The sequence below is a fragment of the Callospermophilus lateralis genome, chromosome 2, assembly GCF_048772815.1.
Source record: "Callospermophilus lateralis isolate mCalLat2 chromosome 2, mCalLat2.hap1, whole genome shotgun sequence".
NCBI classification, from domain to species: Eukaryota; Metazoa; Chordata; class Mammalia; order Rodentia; family Sciuridae; genus Callospermophilus; species Callospermophilus lateralis.
The window spans coordinates 110,397,177-110,422,738 of NC_135306.1; the positions used below are offsets into that span (position 1 = coordinate 110,397,177).

Sequence of the window (25,562 nt, forward strand, 5' to 3'; positions counted from 1 at the left end):
AAAGAAAGAGAGACACATCTCAGATTTATCTGAGAAGGGAATAGAGAGTGCCATTAAAGTTCAACAAGATTTAAGTCAAAAAAGTTCTTTCTGTGGGCGACTAAACAGGCTATTTCAATGGCTCTTACTCTCAAAAGAATCTTCAGAGCAGATGAACCTGTCCTTTTTACAAGGACCAGGAACTCGGCTATTAAGGGCACTCATGAAGTTGCTTTTTGTTAAGTATCAAATGTGGCTTGCTACTTCTTATGATCTATTTGATCTGTGATGAGCTTTCATCTAACACATCACCCTCAGAAATACCCATCACCTTATTCAGGACTTTTTCTTACCAAGAATTTAGCTGTCAATCCAGTTTCTACCTCTTGGAAAAGCAAAACAAAATAGTTAAGAAGAAATCATCCCTGCTGCTAAAAGATTTACCTCTGCCTGGTAATGTAAGAAAACAGAAATGACTTGGCAGTCAGTGAAGGTAATCTCTCATAGGCAGTCCTTCAAGCTACTCTGTTAATGAAGTTACTAACTGCAGATTTGGGTTCCTTATTCCTCTCATCTAAGCAGTCTCTTGATAACACTATATTTGAAATGATGGTTAGATACGTAGGATTGCCTCTTACAGTCAATTTTCTAAGAAAGTGACTTATCAGTGGCTTAGTATGAACTACTTACCCAGTGCCCTAAAGGGAATTAGATAAAAAGAAGCTGGGAGACCCCAGATGCAGTGTTCTGAATTCTGCTGATGTTTAAGCTACAATTTACTGAAAACCTTATGATTAGACATTAACAGTTGAGCATCAATCCAGTAAAATATCCAAGAAAAATTTTCTCAGCTGTCAGAAAACAAACAGTAGAAAGTAAAGAAAGTATGTGGTACTCACCTCCTTGTGCAACACATGAGTACATGCCATTGGATGCAGCTCACTGGGCTGGACAAGTTTCTGGCACATCAGACACAGCTTACAAGTAGCGGGAGCCTGCAGGACAGAGATTGCATACCACAAAGTAAGGAATCTCTGGATCACCTTTCCTTTTATGCCCATGATTTGATGCCAAAAGAAATAAAAGTACAAATACAGATCTTGCTTCAAGTATTCCCATGTTCCCAGTAGGACTATAAACAAAACAGCTGACAAGATGTTGGTTTCCTCCTACACTCCACCCATAAATCCACCCACTTCTTACCCTCAGCTTCTCTACATCCAAGTGTTAAAAGAAAAAGAGTCTCACATGTGAAGACCTTCCAGGATATGAAACTTGGGCAGAAGGCAAGAACATTGGGGTACTGATTTGGGCCAGTGGAGCAGGGTACAAGGCCCGGATCCGACCAAGTGGCTGTGGGTAGAAACAATTTCAGGGTAAGGAAGAGTGATTAACAGTACATATAGCAAAAAAGAAATCATTTACTTCCAAGTTCAGCAAAGCAAGAAAACAGACAAGATACTCTGGCTGTAATGCTTCTTCCCACCCAGAATCTTTAAAGTCTGTCTCTTCTCCAACCTCTCAGGAGGCCTCAGCTCTTTCCAGGCAGCTTTTCTCACCTGAGTGCTTGCTGCCACCCTCTCATGTTCGGCCAGTCGTGCAGCTACCAACTGGATCAGTTCCTCCATGGTCAAGCCTGCCATGGTGGTACGTGCTGTCTTGATTTGCTGAAGAATGTTGGTCATCTGGGCCCTAAGAAAGACAAATGTTGAAGGAGAGGGAGAGAGATTCTATGCTACACCCCTGGGGAAACACCCATGAAACCTCCCCTATTACAAACCATAAGCATTTCTCTGACAAAGACGTTTTAACTAATCCTTTAAGATACTTACTTATTGCACTGTGGGAACCGAGTCAGCAGCTTCTCCAAGATCTTCTCCAGTTTGTCTACTGGTTGGGGCCGGGGAGTTTCAGTAGAAGCCTTAACACCGCCCAAGCCTGGGGGAGGCGGGATGGAGGCGGCAGGGGGCATGTGTGGACCATGGGGGCCAACAAGGGAACCCAAGCCAGGGCTATTTCTCCCATGGGAGCCAGGAAGGGGTGGGGAAGGCTGGTTAGACTGGGAAAGGGTGGGGTTCAGGATTGGGAAAGACAAGGAACGGGGATCTGCACTGGGCATAACCATGGGCATTGTGACCTGCCCAATGGAGAAGGGCATCCGAGGAGCCAGAGAGGGACTGGGTTGAAATACTTGAAGCATGAAGTCTGTCTGCAAATGGGAAGATGCAAAGGACAAGAGAATGGAAGAAAGTTTAGGAAACTGAAACAGAAATCAATGAACAACCCTTACACTAAAGAGGGATGGTCCCAATATCTTCATAAAAAGAAGCAGAAGACTCTGACTCTGCCACCAACACAGAAATGTAGACCCCTTCAAAGATTCTCTTACCTCTGATGGGGGTGGAGGCAAAGTTGGGGTAGGGATTTGAGGAAGGCTGCTCAGCTTGGCTCCATTCCTCACTAGCTGAATATGACTGTTAAACTGGTCCTAGATGAAAGGAGAAGAAAGGATCATACTTTACTTCTGAGATGAGTTAGTCTCTGCAAAAAGCACAACTTTAATTAACAGGAAAACAGGAAGTGGTGAGATAGGCCCCAGTGGCTACACGAAAAAGGCTACCTCCTGGGCCAGGAATGTAGTTTGGTTGGTAGAGTGCCTGCATAGCAGGCCCTCGGCTCAATCCCCAGCACCAAAAAAAAAAAAAAAGAAACAAACTTCCCTACTGCCAGAAGTATTTGAAACATAAATTAATGCTGATCAAATGATCACCCACTACCACTTACCCGAACATTCTTTTTCATTATCCGAACTCCATTTAGTCTAGTTTCCCACTCCTGCTTGGAACGAACTGTCTCCAGTGTTGGGGGAGTTGATCTTTCAAGAAACAAGAGGAATTTACAGAATCAAATTTTAAATCTCCAAGATAGCAAAATAGTAGTTGGGTAATGAACCTTGAGAGAAAGGTATGAGAGAAGGTATGAGAGCCTGAGAATCTAAACTCCATCAACTTTTAAGCCAAAGATTTGGAAAAGAGGATCAACCACAAAGGGGGTTCTTGTCCACCTTAAAATGTCACAAGAGGCATCCAAATTCCATGGCATAAAGAAATGACCATATAAGAAATAAATCTCCTAAACCTTTGTTATGCTTTGATAGCTTAACAGGTTCTATTTATTCAAATGGAAACAATGAAATAAAAAGTGCAAAGCTATGAAACTGTAGAGTGAAGAATTTAAACAGTGCAGGAGTTTACCATAGAGGAGAGAAATCACTGATTAATTACTAATGCACTGAGATGGCTTCAAATCCCTGTGAAGAAAGAATAAGTGCCAGATTTGCTGGCTTAGAGTTTTAAAAAACTAAAACAAACAAACTACAGAGCTACTAAACCTTAGAATGGGAAGGTACTTACTTGAGGTAAGTAAGGTGCAGTTCTGCTTCTTTTTCTGCTTCTTCTAATTTCAATACCAGCAACTCTTTCCGGCTTTCTAGTGATAAGATCTAAAGAAATCACACATGCACACATATACATACACTTCATTAATTTTTCATACACAAATACCCCTAGATAGTTAAACAAGCGCCCACTGGCTCTTCTGATATTATACCAAAAGTATGTACCATCTGGAAGGCCAAAACCAAGGTTTTCAAGATATTAGCTCCTCTCACCTCTGCCTTCCAGGCCCGCTCTGTCTCTTCCATAATGTTCCGATTTATTTCACCATCCTGATTCTTGAGTCTATCCAGTTCCATTTCCCACACCTCTCTGTAAGATAAGAAACCAAGAACAAGACTGAGGGAGAAAAGATTAGTTTGCCACCAAGGCAAAAGGAAAACCCAACACTGGTCTGCCAGGTATGCTACAGAGCATTTCACACTTAATATTCATTATAGATATGGACAAATGGTGTACAGAAAGGTCTGCAATTGCATAAAGGTCCTATATTTGGAAATAAATATATCCAACATCTCCACTTGCTAAAAAAACATTTCCTAGAGCAGGAAAGAATACCTCTTAGATCCAAAACCCTCCACTAAAGGCAGGACATTCTATGTTCAAGGAGGCTTAAAATCTTTATAGCATTCCTCTTATTTCCCAATTTGTTTTTTTACATGAAGGATGTAGAACCAAACATATCATCTGAAACACAGCAATCAAACACATCAATACTGACTTCTGCATTTTCTTAGCTATAATAAACATTCTTCCAAAGAAAAATATGTTCTCTTTATATCTCAGGACTTTTCATTTTCATCCATATCCTCTTACCCCAATTCCCATCCCCAGAGTGTAATATTCACCTTTAGGATTAGAATGATCAACTGTTTCAGTTTATCCAGTACTGCAGGATTTCCTAGGATGTGGGATTTTCTGCGCTAAAACTAAGGCAGTGATTACTCAGAAGTGAAAAGCCCATCATGGAACAGAGCCAGCAAAAGAATTTCTTTCTATTACACTGTATTGTGGTAAGTTTTACAGCGGAAAGCATGGATTACCCAGGTTAACAAATAGAATGATACAAAATGTTTAAATTATTTTCACCGGATTTTAAAAAGATGAAAAAAAAAAAAAAAGGACAGCTTGAGAAGAGTTACATCTAAAGAGAAATGTTTACCACTTCTCTTTCTTTTTAATATTTATTTTTTTTAGTTGTAGTTGAACAAAATACCTTTATTTTATTTATTTATTTTTATTTGGTGCTGAGGATCAAACCCAGGGCCTTGCAAGTGAGAGGTGAGCTCTCTACCGCTGAGCACAACCCCAGCCCTTACCACTTTTCTTTAGTGACAGAAACAAATTAATCCCTTCCCATTTTTTAGTAACTTTACATAATTAAAAGGGAGCAATTCACTTTCTGAGGTTCCTTCTCACATATTCTTGCTTTTGACCCAACTTACCACACATCCTGTTCTCTATTTCATAGATACTGGGACATATTTGTATGTGCATATGTATGCTTTACACACACATTCACTCACTTATTCACTTTTACATTAAGTCTACTCTCAGCAGACAAGGCCTATTCATCTTTATAACAGATATGAGTTAAGTGAACATTTCTCTCTTATTCTCCATGTAGTATCCCAAAATTAACTTTCCAGCAGAGGAAGAATTCTATAAAAGTTCTTTAGAAAAAAAAAATTCTAAATAGCCATGTTTTCCTGCTACAACACATATTCTCAAATTCCAAACCCTCTTAACTGTAAACATATGTGAAATAGGTTGCACAGTCCATCACTGATCCACTTAGCTTACTTTTCACTCTTAGACAATGGGATAATTACATGAAAATATGACACACTGTTAGTTGTCATCTATGACTGATGTTATTCTTTTTTTGTTAATTTTTTTTAGTTGTAGATAGACACAATACCTTTATTTATTTATTTATTTTTATAAATAAATAAATGGTGCTGAGGATCAAACCCAGTGCCTTGAACATACTAGGCAAGCGCTCTACTACTGAGCCACAACCCCAACCAGTGACTGATGTTATTCTTGAAGATTGTAGATGGTCAATGAACATCTATGACTTTCACTAAACATATTTGTCAATGACGAATATATATATATGAAAAATCCTCATAGACTGATGGAGACAATACACATATTTACACACACAAAAATCTTTTCCTTTGAGTATTTGGCCACATTTACTTCACTGGAATCCAACAAGACAAAGGGAACTACTAAAAACCACAACAAAAATACTTAAGGGGTTCTTGAATATAGTTACAAAAATACTCAGGCTTATCAATATGCTGACTACCCTATAACATAAGCACCAGATTTCACTTCACTAAAGTATACTAGCTGCAACCCATCATAACAAATAAATCACTCCCCATAGTAGTTTTAAAAAAAAATTCTTTAGAGAACAGAAACCACTGGTTATGTTTAACTTTTTAAATTCTTGATCTAATTTCTTTCAAGTCCCATACTTCTGTTATTTTGCAGTTAGTTTAAGGTACAAATGGTTCAAATGAATAAATTCATTACTATTCATCAGACTATATAATCTGGCTTATTATAGTTTCCAATATGCTTGCATAAATTTAAAAATTAACTTTGATCTTAATCATGTAAGCCAGGCAAATTATTAAAAGTTTAGACAATATAAAACAGAAAAAGGACACTACATAGAAGAAACACAATCGACCAACAAACGTATGAATAAGTGTTCAACATCTCTAGCAATTAGAGAAATGCAAATCAAGATTTCATCTCACTCTGTCAGAATGGCAATCATCAAGAATACAGGCAACAATAAACATTGACGCGGATGTTGGGGAAAAGGTACACTCACACATTGCTGGTGGGACTGCAAATTGGTACAACCACTATGGAAAGCAATATGAAGACACCTCAGAAAACTTGGAATGGAACACCATTTGACCCAGCTCTCCCACTTCTTGGTTTATACCCAAAGGACTAAAAATCAGCGTACTACAGTAATGCAGCCATGTCAATGTTTACAGCAGCTCAATTCACAACAGCTAAACTATGGAACCAACCTAGCTGTCCATCAATAGATGAATGGATAAAGAAAATGTGATCTCATATATATATATATACACACACATACACACTCACATATATATATAATGGAATACACTCAGCTTTAATGAACAATGAAGTGAAATTATGGCATTTGCCAGTAAATGGATGGAGCTGGAGAATGTCACTCTGTGTGAAATAAACCAATCCCCCAAAACAAAGGCCAAAAGTTTTCCCTAATACAGATGCTAAATCACAATAAGGTGGGGCGGGGCAGGGGGCACTAGAGAAAATAGCATTACCTTAGATTAGGTAGAGGGAAAGGAAAGGTGGGAAGGGGAGGGGATATGGGGATAGGAAGGATAATAGAACGAAACAGACATTGTTAGTTTATGTATATATGCGACTGCATGACCAATGTGATTCAACAACATGTACACTCAGAAAAATGAGAAATTATATCCCATAAGTGAATAAATGCCTTCTACTGTCATGTATAACTAATTAAAACAATAAAAAAATTAAAAAAAAAATAAACAGAAAAAATCTAATGTAGTGTTCCCAGCATTTTTACTTACTGGTTGCATCACCTTAAACAAGTTACTTAATCTTTCTAGGCCTCAGTTTCTTCATCTGAAAGATGAAGAGTACCTACATTGTAGGATTAATGAGTTAACTGAGAAAACACACATAAAGAGTTTAATAGGATGCCCAGCACATGGCAAGTAGCCCACAAACGTTATTGTTTTTTAAAAACTCAATTTCTCACAATCATACTACTCATAAAGAATCACTATCATACTTTTTTCCAGACTTTGAAAACAAACATTTGCATACTTGTTTATGTATATATAACATATGCACATAATATTTATTTATTTGTTCTAATCAGTTATACATGACAGTAGAATGTACTTCAATTCATTGTACACAAACAGAGCACAATTTTTCACATCTCTTGTGGTACACAAAGTAGGGTCACATCATTTGTGCAATCATACATGTACCTAGGGTAAAGATGTCCATCTCATTCCACCATCTTTCCTACTCCCTTTGCCTCAAAGTTTCTCCACTCATGCCATTCCCCTCCCCCACCCATTAGGGATAGCATCCACTTATCAGAGAAAACATTTGGCCTTTGGTTTTTGGGGGATTGGCTAACTTCACTTAGCATGATATTCTTTAACTCCATCCATTTACCCGCAAATGCCATAATTTTATTTCTTTTATTGCTGAATAATATTCCATTGTGTATTATATTTTCAACATCTTACTTTTCTATATTAATAAGTATTTTTCAGAAATGTGGGGTTTTTTGGAGGGTGGTGGTACTGGGGATTGAACCCAGGGCTACTTACGAACTGAGTCACATCCCCAGCCCTTTTTCTTTTTTATTTTTAGACAGGGTCTCGCTAAGTTGCTTAAGGCCTTCCTAAATTGCTGAGGCTGGCCCTGAACTTGCTATCCTTCTGCCTCAGCCTCCCAAGTCACTGGGATTATAGGTATGAACCACCAAGTCCAGTCATAAATGTGATTTTTAATGACTGTTTAACATTCAAATCTACCTTTTTCTTTCTTTCTTTTCTTTTTTTTTTGTGTGTGTATGTGTGGTACTAGAGATTGAACCCAAGGTGCTCTACCACTGAGCTACCTCCCCAGCTCTTCTTATCTTTTATCTTGAGACAGGGTCTTGTTAAGTTGCCCAGCCTGACCTCAAACTTGAAATCCTCCCATCTCAGCCTCCCAAATACCTGGCATTACAGGTATGTACCATCATATCTGGCCCTTAAGTAATTTTCAATTTCACAATTAAAAATAAAGCTGTGATTATAATGAGCATTTAGGCATAAAAGTGACATTTAAATTTGAGAGATGCTGGGGCTGGGGTTGTGGCTCAGCGGCAGAGTGCTCACCTAGCATGTGCAAGGCCCTAGGTTCGATCCTCAGCACCACATAAAAATAAATAAACAAAATAAAGGTATTGTCTCCAACTACAACTAAAAAATAAATATTTAAAAAATAAATAAATAAATAAATAAATTTGAGAGATGCTAAGCTAGGTAAAGAGCACAGCCTCTGGAACCAAACAAATCCTTGCCCTATTACTCTGTGCAACCTTTACCGAGTAAGGCTTTCTATACCTCATTTTCCTGAAGTATAAAATGAGAGAGAATAAAACATTCTACAACTTACTGAACTGTGACGCAGATTAAATGAGTTAATATAACATCTATCTTCAGCCAGGCAGGTGTCATGCACCTATAATCCCAGTGGTTTGGGAGGCTGAGGCAGGAGAATAGCAAATAAGAGACCAGTCTCAGCAATTTAGCAAGGCCCTAAGCCACTCAGTGAGATCCTGTCTCAAAAAATAAAGGGACTAGGGATGTGGCTCAGTGGTAAAGAACCCCTGGGTTCAATCTCCAGAATCAAAAATAAATAAAATAACATCTGTCTTTAGAGAAATTAAAATAAATGAACACATTTTTTTTCCAGCAAATGATGGAAAAATCAGCTTGCCATTAACTGAGAGAAGCAAATACTCAGTGTCCTATGAAATACTTTTAAAACTAAGAGACAGAGCTAAGAATTAAGATCTGTTGAGTCCTCAGCCCAAAGGCCTTCCTTTCAGAATAAATCACACTGAAGGCAAGGCAAAAGGAAAAAAAGCAAAACAAAACTGTTGGGGGAGTTAATTATACATGGGTTGGCTGCATATATATCCAAAGGGTATATTCCCTGAATTTGTAGAAGGTGATTATGAATTCTTCTTTGTTTTGACTTAATTCAACATCTACTAAGCAGCGTAAAAGTCTAAAACCTGGGTATATAAATAAGTCTAATTCCTGCCCCCAAGAAGTTCACATTTTTGTTTGTTTCTGGTACTGGGAACTAAACCTAGGGGTTTAATTCACCCCTAGCTACATCCTTAGCCATTTTTAAATTTTGAAACAAGGTATCACTAAGGCTGGCCTCAAATCTGCAATCCTCCAGCCTCAGCTTCCTGAAGAGCTGGGATTATGTGCCAGTGTACCTGGCTTCCCAAGGTCTTAATCTAGTAGTGTGCCAGGTGAACAAAGGGAACAAGGAAAATCTGGACAAAACAAAAAGCATGTGCATAGGCCAATGAGCAAGAAAGCACTCCAGGTCATTCAGCAGTCAGCAGATATACAAATCTAAAGTTCAGTAGTATAGTCTGAGAGAGATGAGAGTCTCTAGCATACAGACAGTAGCTGCAGCCATAGGTATGGAACAGCAGTTTCCAAAATGTAGTCCATGGTTCCCAAAACACTTTGAGGTGTATGGTCCATGAAGCTCAGACTTGTTTCATACAACTGCTAAAAGTTATATGCCTTTTTCATTTTCATTCTTTCATGGGTAAACAACCAAGTTTTCCTGAGGCTACATGACATGTGATTGTATCATCACTAATGACTAATAGAATATATGCTTTTGTATTCTTGTATTTCCTACAGTAAGTTTAGAGTATAATTTGGCCTCACAATTTTTTTCTTTCTCAGTTCTTCTATTGTGCTATGACTAGCTATCTTTAGCTTTGTTTGCAATAATCTACATAATCCCATTAATACCTAATAAACCACTGGTATAAAATTTCAAAGTTCTCTACAAAGCCAGGTAAAAACAATTATACTCTTATTTTATTTGGCAATAATATATTTTTTAAATGTATTTATTCATAGTAGTGGGGATTGAACCCAGGGACCCTCTATCACCAAACTATACTTCCAGTTATGCCCGCCTCAGGCTCCCCCCCCCCCCCCCCCGTTTTGTTTAGTACTGGGGACAAACCCAGGGGCACTTTACCACTGAGTTACCTCCCCAGTCCTTTTTAAATTTTATTTTATTTTGAGACAGGGGTTCAATAAGTTGCTGAAGTTTGCCTCAAATTGCAATCCTCCCACATAAGATTCCTGAATAACTGAAGATTACAGATATGTGTCACTGTGCCCAGCAATATTTTATAAAATTTTTAAAAACTTTTTTCAATTTTCATTTAAAATGTATTACGTTAGAATTTAATAATATTTGTTAAAATGAAGAATTCATTTGTAATAACACTCTTTTATTTAAACATGAATCACTGACTCAGTCACTCGCCATTTTCTTTATTACGGCCAGATGCTTGCAAGCTGCGGGTAAATTCAGTTTTCTTTAAGGATATCCTTGATGAAGCCACATAAAAATACTAATTTTATTAAATTTCCAACACTTAAATACACACCTTTTTATATTCTATGTGATAAACGCTACATGCCAAAGCACAATGGCTATCCCAAGAAAAAGCACTTTGGGTACTGAGTTAGGAACTGAATTAGCCTCCTTTTTCATGAAACGTCATTTTTATTTAAGAAAATGACTAAAAGATACACTAAAGTTATTGGAACTTGAGTATATGACAGATGTGTTCTTGAAAATGAATGAAGTAATCCTGTTATTTCAACGAAAACAACCATTTATTGCCAACAATAAAATCTGGAGCTAGCAAGCAAAAGTTAGAATTTTAGAAAGTCTGTACCTGCCACTGTGAGCTTAAATGCTTCCCACTACTTAAAGACTATTCTAATGAAATTGACAGTGACAGAATATGGTTCTTTAAATATTATATAATAAAGATAACACTTGGAATATCTGCATACATCTGCATAAATGTTGAGCCAATACTTTATTACAAATTACGCACTGTGTTATCAAATCAACTATGGAACCCACTCAGAACTACAGAGTTGGTATAAAGATTATTTTCCAGTGAAGACATGAGATTCAACAGCCACAGAAAAAAGCATTCGGAAAGATTCCCTCATCCAATTGAAAGCAGCAACTTCCAGGAAATAAGGCCATCATAAATTCTTTATAAGGTAGATCTACTCCTAGAAAGGGAATGCAAATAATATGACCCTTCTTTAGGGCTCTAAAGAAGATGAAAAAAAAAAAACAAAAAACTAGATAAACATGTTATAAATGTTCTTATCTCCTGAAAACACATTTATCTTTCCAAAAAGTTCCATTAGTTTCTCACCCCCTTCTAAGAAGACAATGGTTTTCTCATAAGTGCTTTTCTCCCTTTTCCCCTTCATCTGGTAAAATGGTAGAGAAGTCCCAAATTCTAACCACTCCTTTGAGTTATTGGTCACTGAACTGTCCCATGTGTATGCACACTACATACATAAACTGTTTTTTCTTCTTGTTAATCTGTCTTTTTAAAAAATATTTATTTATTTTTTAGGTGTAGATGGACACAACACAATGCCTTTTTTTACGTGGTGCTGATGATCCAACCAGGGTTCTGCCCATGCGAGGCGAGTGCTCTACCACTATGCTACAATCCCAGCCCTAATCTGTCTTTTTAATTTGCAGGCTCCAGCTGCTAATTCTGAGAGTGTAGAGGAAAAGTTTTTGGGCCTCTTCATAACACAGGTAAATGATCCATTCAAGTTCAAGGTAAACCAATGGATTTTGCCATAGCAGTATAAAAAGAATCTCTATGGATGTGGTTTCAGATTGTACTAAGCAAATAACCTTTAAGAAACTATGGCTTGGGGCTGGAGTTGTAGCTCAGTGGTAGAGCACTCACCTAGTATGTGTGAGGACTGGGTTCAATCCTTACCACCACATAAAAATAAATAAATAAAATAAAGAAAGGTATTGTGACTATCTACAACTAAAAAGAAAAAGAAAAATGGCTTGACAAGTTTTAGAGTAGTATCAAAATTCATTATTTTTAAAAACTATTAAATATCCCCTGCTTTTCCAGCTACTTAATCATGTATTGTGATTTCTGTTAATATATTTCAACCAAAACAACATTTTACAATCAATCAAATGCAAAAACAGCCAGAAAAATTCATCTTCCTCCATTATAGATTTATAAAAACCTAAACAATGTTAATCTTCTAACTGAATTGATTTTTTAAATTTAGAAAATAATTATTTTTCATGAAAAATATGCTATTTATGTTAATACATAGTTTTGTGATTATTGTTGTTATTTGCAGAACTGGAGATTGAACTCATATGTACTCTACCATGGAGCCTTTTATTTATTTATTCTTAATTTTGAGAGAGAGTCTCACTAAATTTCCCAGACTGGCCTCAAACTACTAGGATTAAGAGATACTCCTGCCTCAGCCTCCCACATAGCTGAAACTACAGGCCACCATGCCTAGCTCACAACACCTTTTGTGACTTCAATATTCAATTTCATGATCAATATGACACTAGGAACTTAGAGCTCTTCCTTTTCCTAAACTTTATTCCTTGCCAATCATCTACCAGCAGAGCCATATCTTGAGCCTCATTAACACATATGGTCCATTTTCTAAATCCCAAACTTAGTTCTGACTTTCTCTGACCACAATTTCCTTTCAAAACACCATTCCAGTTCTTCACAAGGAATGAATTATCACTGATCACCTCCTATGTCACCTAGCTCATTAGCTTCATTCCTAGCTCCTTTTTTCCTAATATTTACTATACATACTGGCATGTATATCCTGCAAATATTGTTTTTTGAGTTTAATCTGTTTATGATAGGATTTAGAATTCTACTTCCATCCATGATGGAATACTAGGGACCAGATTCATTCTCTGGCTACAAACAACTGAAAAACTGGGGAAAAAAATGTGAAACAGTGTCTACAAACGCTGGACAATAGGTAGCACAGAACTGACCACTGAGAAAAAGAACACAAATGAAGACAGACCTATAATGCCCTAGCTAACTGCCTAGTGGGAGTTGCCAGACTGTAGCATCTGAAGGGTGAATACAGAGCTGGCACTGTTGCTGAATTAAGGAGACAAAGGCAGGGATCAAGAGAATCCAAAATGAGTACAATTTTGAGAGAACAGTACAGAGAGTAAGGACTATCTTTTTGATTCTCAAACCTACAAAACATTGCCATGAGAAACAAAAGAAGGAAAAAAAAAGTATTCTTCTATATGACTAAATAGAAGACTCAATATTGTTGTACGTCAGTTTCCCCAAACGATCTGAAGATTCAATACAAATCCAAACAAATATCAAGCACACTGTTTTTTATAGAAATTGATAATACGATTTTTTTTAAAGAGAGAGAGAATTTTTTTTAGTTTTTGGCGGACACAACATCTTTGTTTGTATGTGGCGCTGAGGTTTGAACCCAGGCCGCACGCATGCCAGGCGAGCGCGCTACCACTTGAGCCACATCCCCAGCCCTGATAATATGATTTTAAAGTAATAAAAAGTATCTTGAATATTCAAAACAATTCTGAAAAAAAAAAAAAGTCAGGCATTCATAATACATACTTGTAATCCCAGCTACTTGGAGGCTGAGACAGAAGAATCTCAAGTTCAAGGCCAGCCTCAGCAATTTAGTAAGACTCTGTCTCAAAATAAAAATTTTTAAAAGGGGTGGGAATATAGCTCAGTGGTAAAGTAACCCTGGGTTCAATCCCCAGTACCAAAAAAAAAAAAAAAAAAAGAAAGAAAGAAAGGAACAGAGTTGGAGAATGCATTTGATTTGATTTTAAGATGTAAAAAGTCACAAGGCAAAGGAGGAAAGAAATATACCAACATAACAGAATAAAGTACAGAAATACAGGCAAATTTGTATGTGTAAGGGCAAATATAAAAGAAAAATAAGGGTTTTAATTCTCCCTTTTGAAAATTATGGAGGAAATTCTCCCCTAACTAATCTCCCCCACCGACCCCGCAACCTTCTTTCAAATTTTCTGCCTGTTGTATGCATATTATAAACTCTAAAAATAGTCACACAAATCAGGAATGTTTCAAGTACCTAGAAGCCATCCCTTTAAATTGCACACATCCAAGGAAACAGCGCCCTTGTCTCCCAGATCCCAAGGGAAAGCAGGAGGGCACCTTACTCCAATTTACAAAATTATCTCCTATGATAAAGCAATCTGTTTCTCCAAGTAAAACTACACAAGGGATCTCCCCAATTACCCTAAATTGGGTGAAGCATTCTTGACAAAAAGTGCTGTCAAGTCCTCTTACTTAAGGACTACTGTTTGTTTATTTATTTATTTATTATTTTGGTTCTGGGGATTGAACTCAGGGGCACTGAACACTGAGCCACATACCCAGCCCTATTTTGTATTTTATTTAGAGATACTAAATATCACTGAGTTGTTTAGCGGCTTGATTTTGCTGTGGCTGGCTTTGAACTGGTGATCCTCCTGTCTAAGCGTCCCAGCCTCCAGAGCTGCTGGGATTACAGGCGTGAGCCACTGTGCCCAGCCTTACTTCTTATCTCCTTGAAAGCATTGTAATAGGTTGTTTCTCCTTGGTTACATAAGGTCTTTGCCATCTGTCAGAGGTTTACCTGTGATGTATATCACATTCAGATTTTTCTTTTCTTCTTCTTCTTCTTTTTTTTTTTTTTTTTTTGTGGTACTGGGGATTGAATCCAGCACCTTGTGCATGAAGGCAAACACTCTACTGAGCTATATCCCCAGCCCCACATTCAGATTTAACAGCTATTCAATTGTAACTCTTTTCTTTCTCTATCACCTTTTCAGAGTGGTTTTCTGGTTTGGGGGAAGATTTTCTTTCTTCTTCTTCTTCTTGTGTTTGTGCGTGCGTGTGTGTGTGTGTGTGTGTGTGTGTATGTGTGTGTGTGTTACTGGGAAATGAACTCACATATGCTAGTCAAGTGTTCTACCACTGAGCTATATTCCCAGCTTTTTATTCTTTCTTTGTTTGAGATGGGGTCTTGATAGTTGCCCAGGCTGGCCTCAAACTTGTAACCCTCCTGCCTCATCTCCCGAGCAGCTAACGCTAAACTGTATTTACAACTGGGCACAGTGGCGCATGCCTGTAATTCCAGCAGCTCGGGAGGCTGAGACAGGAGGACTGTGAATTCAAAGCCAGCCTCAGCAAAAGCAAGGCACTAAGTAACTCAGTGAGACTCTGTCTCTAAATAAAATACAAAATAAGGCCGGGGATGTAGCTCAGTGGTCAAGTGCCCTTGAGTTCACTCGCCGGTACCCACCCCCCCAAAAAAAAATTTACTGTATTTCCTCAACAGTGGTCAATTTATTTTCCACAAAAGTGTCAAGGTAATTCAATGGGAAAAGTATAGTCTTTTGAACATAGGGTGTTGGAACAAATATACATCCATATGATACTCGAGCCCTAGGTGTACCATACTAAAAAATAAACTCAAATGGATTGTAGACTTAAATGTAAAGGTTAAAACTATAAACTTTCTCAAAGAAGGTGACTTTGGGTTAGGAGGATGCAAAATGCATGAACCATAAAAGAAAAAATGCAGTACACTGAACTTCATCAAAATTGTATCTTTTGTTCTTCAAGAGACACTATTACAAAATGCAAAAACAAGCTACAAACTAGTAGAAAATATTTATAAAACACATACCTGATCAAAGAATTCATACAGAAAATATATAAAGATCTCTCATAACTCAATCAGAAGACAAAGGATTTTGTTGCTGTTGTTGTTTAATAGGCAAAGACTGATCTAAAAAGCCTAAAATATTTACTAGAAAGCAGTCAATTCCTTCCCTTCACCCTAAACTGCTGACACCCAGTGAAATACATTTCCTTACTATAATTATTTCTTCTCTAGAATTCTGTGTGAATAAAAATCATATATATTCTGTGTCTGTTTTCTTAGGATGACATTTCTCTCTCTCTCTCTCTCTTTTTTTTTTAATGGAGATAGAGTAATCTTGCTATGTTGCCCAGGCTGTTTTCCCAGGCTCAAGTGATCCTCCAGCTTCAGCCTTCTGGGTGCTGGGACTATAGGTGTGTGCACCATACCTGGCCAGAAAAAATGGGGTTTTATGTTTTGCTTTTGCTGGGGATGAAACCCAGGACCTGCGCATACTAGGCAAGTACTTCACCTCTGAGCTACATTCCCAGCCTTCAGATAATACTTTTGATTGCTGACTCCAGATTAAGAAAAAAGGCAATCAATGGATAGGAGCTTCAAGATGACCAAGATGCTGGAATTAGCAGAAAAATATTCTAAAGCCTCCATTTTAACTATATGAAGGGACACAAGGAAAATATGCTCACAAGGGAATAAACAAATAATAATTTTTGGCAGAGAAACTACAAAAAAAATAGAGTTAGGGTTGTGGCTCTGTAGTAGAGCAGTTGCTTGGCACATGTGAGGCACTGGGTTCGATCCTCAGAATCACATAAAATTAAACAAATAAACACATTTTAAAAAAGAACTAAACTGAAATGACAGAACTGAGAAATAACTACACTGGAAATATGAAATTCAAATTCACTGCATGGGCTTAACCACAAGAATGAAAATGATATAAGGAAAAGTAAGTAAATTAAAGATACAATAGAAATTATACAATATAAGAAAGAAAATTAAAAAGATTGGAAAGAGCTGGGCATGGTGGCACATGCCTATAATCCCAGCAACTTGAGAGGCTGAGGCAGGAGGACCACAGGTTCGAAGCCAGCCTCAGCAACTTAGCAAGATCCTGTTTTAAAATAAAAAATAAAAAAGGAGTGGGGATGTGGCTCAATGGCTAACTGCCCTTGGGTTCAATCCCTGGTACTAAAAGACTGGAAAGAAACAGCAAGAAGAGACTTGTTGAGCTGTAGGACAATATCAAAGTCTTACACATGTGGACATGGAGTCCAAGAGGAAAAGACAAAACGAGGCAGAGAAAATAATTGAAAATTATGCCACAAAAATTTAACAATTTTGGTAAGAGACACAACTTTATAGATTAAAAAACTCAGAAAATTCTCAACAGAAAAAAATATGAAGAGAACCACACCCGAAAGTCAAATAGCTAAAAACTAAAGAAAATGAGAAAATCTTGGGGAGTAAATAGTGACATAATACAGAAAAAACAACATCAATTGTCACTTACTTCTCATCAAAAATAATAAGAAGAACCAATTTAGTTTATAACACCTTTAACTGGGTCTTGCTAGGTTGCCTAAGCCTGTGGGAGGCCATCCTTGCATGTGATTTGAGTTACCTCTCCTGCTGGGCGAGAGGCACTTAGACACATCTTTGTGTCCAGAGCTTTCCCCACCCTTCTCAGGTCCAAGGGCTTGTCTGTGTGGAGGCATGTCTGGAAGACCCAATCATCGCACCTGACCTTGAGACACTGACCCCCTTAATCTTCATTGGATGGGATTTTCCCCAGAATTTTTTGTTCCCCAATAAAAGTCCACTCCCTGGCATGTTCTCTCTCGCTCACTGGCCTCTTCAGTAAACCTCGCTACCATAATAGGTAGCTTGAGGCTGGAGCTAGGAGAAGCTGCCCTGGAGCTGGTTTAAAGGTAATTAGAGCCTGTTCTCACGCAGCTGAACCTTCATTTATGAAGCCTGTGTTGGCCGCGGGCTAAATAAGCCAGTCCCAAACTTGAGATTCTCCTGCCTCAGCCTCCCAAGTAGCTGGTATTATAGACCTGCACCACTATGCCTGGCTCACACATCAAAATTTTGATCATATACAGAACTCAATAATTAACTGCTATAATTTCTTTCTTCTTTTTTCTTTCTGGTGCTAGAGATTTAACCAAGGGCTCTGTACATAGGTGCTCTACCACTGGGCTATACCCCAGTCCCTTAACTTTATAAATTTTCAATGTTATTAAAAAATACTGGGGGCTGGGGATGTGGCTCAAGTGGTAGCGCGCTCGCCTGGCATGCGTGCGGCCCGGGTTCGATCCTCAGCACCACATACAAACAAAGATGTTGTGTCCGCCGATAACTAAAAAATAAATATTAAAAAATTCTCTCTCTCTCTCTCTCTCTCTCTGTCTCTCTCTCTCTCCCACTCTCTCTTTAAAAAAAAAAAAAAAAAAAAAATACTGGTACCTCTTTTCTATTAAGTCTAACGGAATACTGAGAACGCTAAATCATTGGAGAATTTTATTTGTGTGCTTGTTTTTCAAATAAAAACCAGACTGAAAGAAACTACAACACAAATGAAAGTGGCCCCATATGCACACATGTACACATACACACATTAATTACCTTCTGCCCTTCTCACACAGCTTCTCAATTTCAGCTTTCAGATCCTGCTCCTTCTGCAAAAACTCCTTCTTTTCTTTCTCTATCTTCTTTTTTGTTTCTTCTCGCTTTATTGTCACATCCTGTATAGCCTTTAATATCTCCTAAATCCCACAAAATTACAGTCACACACAAATAAAGAAGGAAATAAATTAGTTCTTTTGATCTGAAGGTTGTATTCAACAATCACATATACATATTGATTTTAGTGGATTCAAACTGAATTGAAAGAAATCTGGTTGTTGAGCAACTCCAAAAGTCAGAATTCAGACTGCAGGGAGAAAACTCAACAGGAAAAAACCGTATAATAATCACACCGTTCAAAAATGAAACACACTGCCTTGTGAAGCAATAAGTTCTCCATTTTTGGTGCTCAAATGTCAAATGAACACCCCTCAAGACTGCTAGGAAAGGCATTCTTGCTGTAGGAGGGAGTTTGTTGCATCCAACAAATTGGTCTTGTTTTGTTTTGTTACAGTTCTACTCATGTTTTACTTGTTATATGTATGGGTTTTCTGTTTATTTGACTTTTTTATTATTTAACAGCAGCAAATAAGAAGTCAAACAATACAAAAGTATTGAAGTTAAATTACCCCCAAGTTCATATCACTTCCACCCATAAGGGCAATCAATGTGTTAACTGTTCTTATTATGACTGCACATTTTCTCAATTATCAAAGAAATACACATGTACTTATACATGTATTTCTTTGGCTTTTTTTTTTTTTAAGCATTCCTGGGGATCAAAACTAGAGTCTTGATCATGCAAAGCACACAATCTATCACTGAATTATATCCTCCATCCCATTTTTCTTTTTTTATGAAGTTATTTTATATTCATTATTTTACATTGTGCTTTTTTCCACTTGGACAACACACATCAATAACTACAGATATAACTCAAAAATACCTAGCTGCATAATAGGACATCACATAGACATATCCAATTTATCCTGATGAACTGTTAAAAGACTTTTGGGTTTATTCCAACTTTTTTTGTAATTTTACTTCTTATCACACAAAAAAAATCTTTCCTGATTTTTCTCAAGATTTTTTTTTTTTTTTTTTTTTTTACTTTTACCATGAATTTGCAGAAATCTTCAGAATGTCATAAACATTAAATTTTTTTATGAGGGGCTGGGGTTGTGGCTCAGTGGTAAAGAATTCATCTAGCATGCGTGAGACACTGGGTTCGATCCTTAGTACCACATAAAAATAAAATAAACGTATTAAAAAGGTGTTTTTAAAAAAATTTTTTTTGAGATGTGCTAAAAATATTTTCTCTCTCTCAGCAGGTTTTTATATTGTTTTGTACTGGGGATTGAACTCAAGGGCACTCAACCACTAATCCACTTCCCCAGACTTATTCTGCATTTTTATTTAGAGACAGGGACTCACTGTTGTTGAGGCTGGCTTTGAACTCATGATCCTCTAGTCTCAGCCTCACAGGCTGCTGGGATTACAGGCATGCACCACTGCACCCAGCTGGTATTTTTAATTATAGATAATTAAATTCTGGGTTTTGTGCCTTGCTTAAACTGCAATAAACATTCTATATGTCTATACTTTCATACATAAATTTGTGCCTATAGAATGGACTCCCAATAATGAGACTGGTCAAAGTAGAAGCATATTTAAATTTTAACTGACAATTCCTAATAACTAATGAGGTCATCATAATTCACACTCTTACTAATCATGTCTACAAGAGTTTACTTTACCTCATGCTTGACAACTTATTTCATTTTGGCCCATCACTTGCGGGGAGTAAAGAATAGTATCCAATAATATTAATGTGTACTTCCCATTCTTCGTTTTATACCAGGGATTGAACTTTGGCATCTGGCCATTGAGCCACATCCCCAGCCCTATTCTGTATTTTATTTAGAGAGAAGGTCTCACTGAGTTGCTCAGCGCCTCACTTTTTTTGTGGCTTTGAACTCACAATCCTCCTGCCTCAGCCTCCTGAGCCACTGGGATTACAGGCATGTGCTTCGTGCCTAGCATTCTTTATTGTTTTTACTGTTTGATTTCAACTAAAACAAGCATTCGGTGAATGCTTATTTGAATAATGTTTTATTCATTACTAAATGTCCAAAATTTACATCAAACACTCTAAAAATATTTTCTGAATGAATGAGCACCTGTGAGTCTGAGCTTCTTTCCAATCATTTACAATCATTTTGCTTTTCCTCTTCTATGAATTACTATTTATAACTATAGGAGGCAAAATAATACCCTCCCCCAAGATATCCATGTTCTAATCCCTACAACCTATTTATTATGTTACCTTCCATAGCAAAAGAGACTTTGAAGATGTAACTATGGTAAGGACCTTAAGAGAGGGAGATTAACCTGGACTATCTGGGTGGGCCTAATATAATCACCAAAATCCTTAAAAGTGGAGAACAATTACCAGTTGTGATCAGAGCAAAATGCGTCTAGGGGATAAAGATCAAAGAGACACTGTTGTTGCTTTCAAGATGAAGAGGCCCTTAAGTCAAAGAATGAAGGTAGGCTTTACAAGCTACAGACAAGAACTAGAACTCTCAGAAAGGAACACAGTCCTACTAGTACTTTGATTTTAGCTCAGTGACACTCTATGTAGACTTTTTTTTTCCCTTTGGGTACCAAGGAGTGAACTCGGGGGCACTCAACCACTGAGCCACATCCCCAGCTATATTTTGTACTTTAGAGACAGGTTCTCACTGAGTTGCTTAGTGCCTCACTTTTGCTGAGGATGGCTTTGAACTCGAGATTCTCCTGCCTCATCCTTCAGAGCCGCTGGGATTACAGGTGTAAGCCACCATACCCAGCTTAATGCTAAACCCATAGTGATTTGTTACATGAGCAATAGGAAAATAATAAAATAACCTTTCCTGATTTATTCTCTAGATTGACTTTTACCATGAATGTGAGCTATCTTCAGAATGTCAGACATTATATCTGGTCAGATAAGCTAAATACACACACACACACACACACACACACACATATATATACAAACACACAGGTATGTACATATATATGTATACACACATATATATGTATTTATATATATATATGTATATACATATATATGTATATATATACATTTTTTTTTGCTAAAAATATTTCCACTCAGTTTAACAATCTTTCAACTAATTTTTACATCACTTGGTATTTTTAATTATATGATATTAAATTAATTAATTAATTTTTTATGGCTTCTGGGTTTTCTGCTTTGCTTAAAATGACCTCTTACAATTTGAGGTTTTATAAATACTCCCCTAAATTTTCTTCTACGTTCAACTTTTTTCCAGTTTTTATATATAGATTTTTAATCTACTTATGAATGTATTTTTCCAAATAACATGTCAACAAAATATATTAAATAAATAATCTTTTCCTCTCTGAACTAAAATCAGATTTATCCTCTGGACAACAGGATTGTTTTTATTCTTAAACTTCTATGACAACCATTAAAAAGTAAATATCGCTTTTCTTTTTCTACTACGAAACAAATTTTAAAGTCTGATCAGGGGCTGAGGTTGTGGCTCAGTGATAAGAGTGCTCACCTAGCATGCATGAGGCATTGGGTTCAATCCTCAGCACCACATAAAAATAAAAATATTGTGCCCACCTAAAACTGAAAAATATATATTAAAAAAAAAGTCTGATCAGAACTGTTGCTTTACTCTTTGATTTTTTTCTTTTTAATATTTATTTTTTAGTTGAACACAAAACCTTTATTTATTTATTTTTATGTGGTGCTGAGGATCGAACCCAGGGCCTCGCACGTGCCACGCAAGTGCTCTATGCCTAAGCCACAACCTCAGTTCTCTCTTTTGCAAATGCAAGGCAAATACTCTCCCACTGAGTTATATCTCCAGTTCAAAAAGTTTAATAAGTAAACTACCTGGTGATTCTTCATTTCTTCTTCTCTCCTCTGCTGAAGTTGCTTTAATTGCACTTGGAGTTGATTCTCCACCTGCCTCTGCTTGTCCAGGACTTCCTGGTAACGTTCTTTTAATAGGGTTCTCTCTGTCATCATTTTGTCCTATTGGAAAAAACAAGTTTATTTTCCAATTTAAACGTAAGAAACAATCACTAAATGCCTAACCAAGACATTATACAGAGTTCTAAAGCTGTGATGTCCAATACAGTAGCTACTAGCCAGATGTGGATAGGTAAAATTAATCAAAATGATAAAATAGAAACAAACAGACCCTCAAATACCTAGGCACCCCTCAAATACTCAAAAGCTAAATATGATTAGTGGCTACTATACCAAACAACTAGGTTAACAGAACATTTCTACCACTACAGAAAATTCGGTTATACAACACTGCTATAAAACAGGGGTTGGCAATCTATGGCATGTGGGACAAATCCAGCCATCGCATGTTTTTTGTTTTTTGTGGTGCTGGGGATTGAACCCTGGTTCTTGTGCATACAAGGCAAGCAGTCTACCAACTGAGCTATATCCCCAGCCCCTCATAGCATGTTTTTATAAGTAAGTTTTATTAGAACAAAGCCAAGCCCATTGGTTTAAAGATTGCTTTCAAACTATAACAGCAAAGTGGAAAGATTACAATAAATGCCACAGAACCTATCTGGTCCTTTAAAGAAAATGTTTGCCCACCACTGTTACTAGGGATAAGAGAAGGAGATATTTTATCGTCCATTAGGAGAGAGAAAAAAAGTAATATGCCAGAACAAAGAACAGATCACCTACTCAAAGAATAGGAAGCCTTACCAATCATTAGCACTGACAACTGACACATCCACTAAAGAAGTCTGGGCAACCTCATATTCAGAATGAGCGACTCAGAAAGCTCACATAAACTAGGGATTAGAAGTGATGTTTGTGAGGACCACAATATGGCTCTGCCTCCCTCTCATCAGCAAATTAAGGAAAGCAATGGTCACCACTCAAATGAACATTAAAACTTAAAAGAGTCAATTTAAAACAAATTTGGTATAAGGTAGTTCTTGTAAAAATTAAACCAAGAGTATTAAGCTGAATTTGTTCTCTAAAGGATGATTATTTTTCAAGAAAATAAAGTTCCTGAAAGTGAATATTAGAAAACCTATATTGTATTATCATTATAAAAAACAGGCTCTCGGGCTGGGATTGTGGCTCAGCGGTAGAGCGCTCGCCTAGCACGAGCAGGACCCGGGTTCGATCCTCAGCACCACATAAAAATAAAGGCATTGTGTTGTGTCCATCTACACCTAAAAAATAAATATTAAAAAAAAAAAAAAAAACACAAAAAAACAGGCTCTCAACATGGTTTAACTTTGGGATAAACCAGTCCTCAGTCCATGTACCAAAATGTGACCACATCACTCCAAAGAACTGATTCCTCAACATCACATCTTTGCAGGGATTATGAATGTAGGGTCTGTGGATAACCCTGGGGGATCTTTGAACTCTCTGAAATTAGGGTGTATGTGTGCATTTTACAAAAGTTTTCAAAAGATTCTAAAAGAGGACATAAACATTGTTAACTTTGTTAACAAAGTTTAAGAACCAATAAGTGAACCAGAAGATTAAAGGATTCTTTTCTTTTTTAACCACAGCTCCTTTCCTTTACCTCCTTCATTCATAATACATCTTTTTATAATACATCTTTTTTTTTTTTTTTTTTTTTTTGGTACTAGGGATTGAACTCACAGGTGCTTTCCCACTGAGCTGCACCATCCGACGTTTTTCTTTTTTTTTTCCTAATATTTTTTAAATTGTCAATGGACTTTATATTTATTTATATACAGTGCTAAGAATCAAACCCAGTGCCTCACACATGCTAGGCAAGTGCTCTACCACTGAGCCATAATCCCGGCCCATCACCAGACATTTTGAGACAGGGTGTCATTAAGTTGCTTAGGCCCTCACTAAATGCCGAGGTTGGCCTTGAACTTGTGATCCTCCTGCCTTAGACTCCCAAGTCTCTTGAGATTACAGGCATATTCCACCGTTTCCAGTTCTCCATGATACATCTTTAGAATAACACAGGAAAAAAGCATTAGTTTGCACCAAACACTTTTCCTTTCTATATTGTTGTTCTTTCAAGAAACACATCTTACCCTCAAGACCTCTTCTTCCTGATCCTAGGGCGTCTTTCCCAGATTGTTGGGAGATTGAGGCAGGAGGATCATTTGAGCCTGGGAGTCCAGCCTGGCAAATATAGCAAGACCCCAGGGATTTGTAAAAGTAAAGTCCTCTAAGATTTAAAAATTAATTACCAAGGAATAAAATGGAAAAGATACATGTAAATAGTACATTAAAAAAAAAAAAAAAACATGACAGAGTTTGACTGGAAGCTCAATGATGTGACAAGATTACCAAAATTAGTCAATGTAAGCTTAAGAAATAGTGTCTAGAATAAGAGACTGAGACTCATTCTACTGTGGACTAATTATGCTATAATCTAAACTATTTCACTTGATTCATTTTTTTACATAAAAATAAAGGTACTGTATTGTGTCCATCAGATTTTAAAAGAAAGACTGATAAAATGGAACATATCTAAATGAAAGTAACCAGGATAAAAGGATTAAAGACTGGAAAAAATATCATAAAAAGAAGAATGCTAAAACAAACAAACAGGGGCTGAGGATGTGGCTCAAGCGGTAGCGCGCTTGCCTGGCATGTGTGCGGCCCGGGTTCGATCCTCAGCACCACATACAAACAAAGATGTTGTGTCCGCTGAAAAACTAAAAAATAAATATTTAAAAAAAAATAAAAATAAAAAAATAAAACAAACAAACAAACCCAGCAACAACAAAACAAAACAAAGTAGGAACATTTCACCTGGAAAGATTTAGACTAAGCTGGGCATTACACCTGTGTAATCCCCAGCAACTAAGGAGGCTGAGGGGGAGGACCACAAGTTCAAAATCAGCCTCAACAACTGAGTGAGGCCCTAAGCAACTGAGCAAGACCCTGTCTCAAAATTTAAAAAGCTGCTAGTGTGGCTTGGTGGTAAAGCACACCTGGGTTAAATCCCTAATACCAAGAAAGGAAGAAAAAAAAAAAAAAGAAAAAAAGAATTTGGATTTGAGG

The 25,562-nt window shown here is 37.1% G+C and overlaps 1 protein-coding gene across 3 annotated transcripts in view; it reads right to left on the minus strand.

The window, feature by feature from the left end:
• Rnf214 (ring finger protein 214) overlaps positions 1–25,562 on the minus strand; it is a 39,787-nt gene that overhangs the window by 7,615 nt on the left and 6,610 nt on the right. For all 3 annotated transcript variants that reach the window (XM_076846369.1, XM_076846367.1, XM_076846368.1), the window contains exons 5-14: positions 22,413–22,553; positions 18,479–18,618; positions 3,650–3,746; positions 3,393–3,481; positions 2,764–2,854; positions 2,369–2,467; positions 1,812–2,188; positions 1,539–1,671; positions 1,228–1,332; positions 879–974 (exon numbers count right to left, since the gene is read on the minus strand). In XM_076846369.1, coding sequence (XP_076702484.1) covers positions 879–974; positions 1,228–1,332; positions 1,539–1,671; positions 1,812–2,188; positions 2,369–2,467; positions 2,764–2,854; positions 3,393–3,481; positions 3,650–3,746; positions 18,479–18,618; positions 22,413–22,553 — 1,368 coding nt within the window. The remainder of the gene's footprint in view (positions 1–878; positions 975–1,227; positions 1,333–1,538; positions 1,672–1,811; positions 2,189–2,368; positions 2,468–2,763; positions 2,855–3,392; positions 3,482–3,649; positions 3,747–18,478; positions 18,619–22,412; positions 22,554–25,562) is intronic.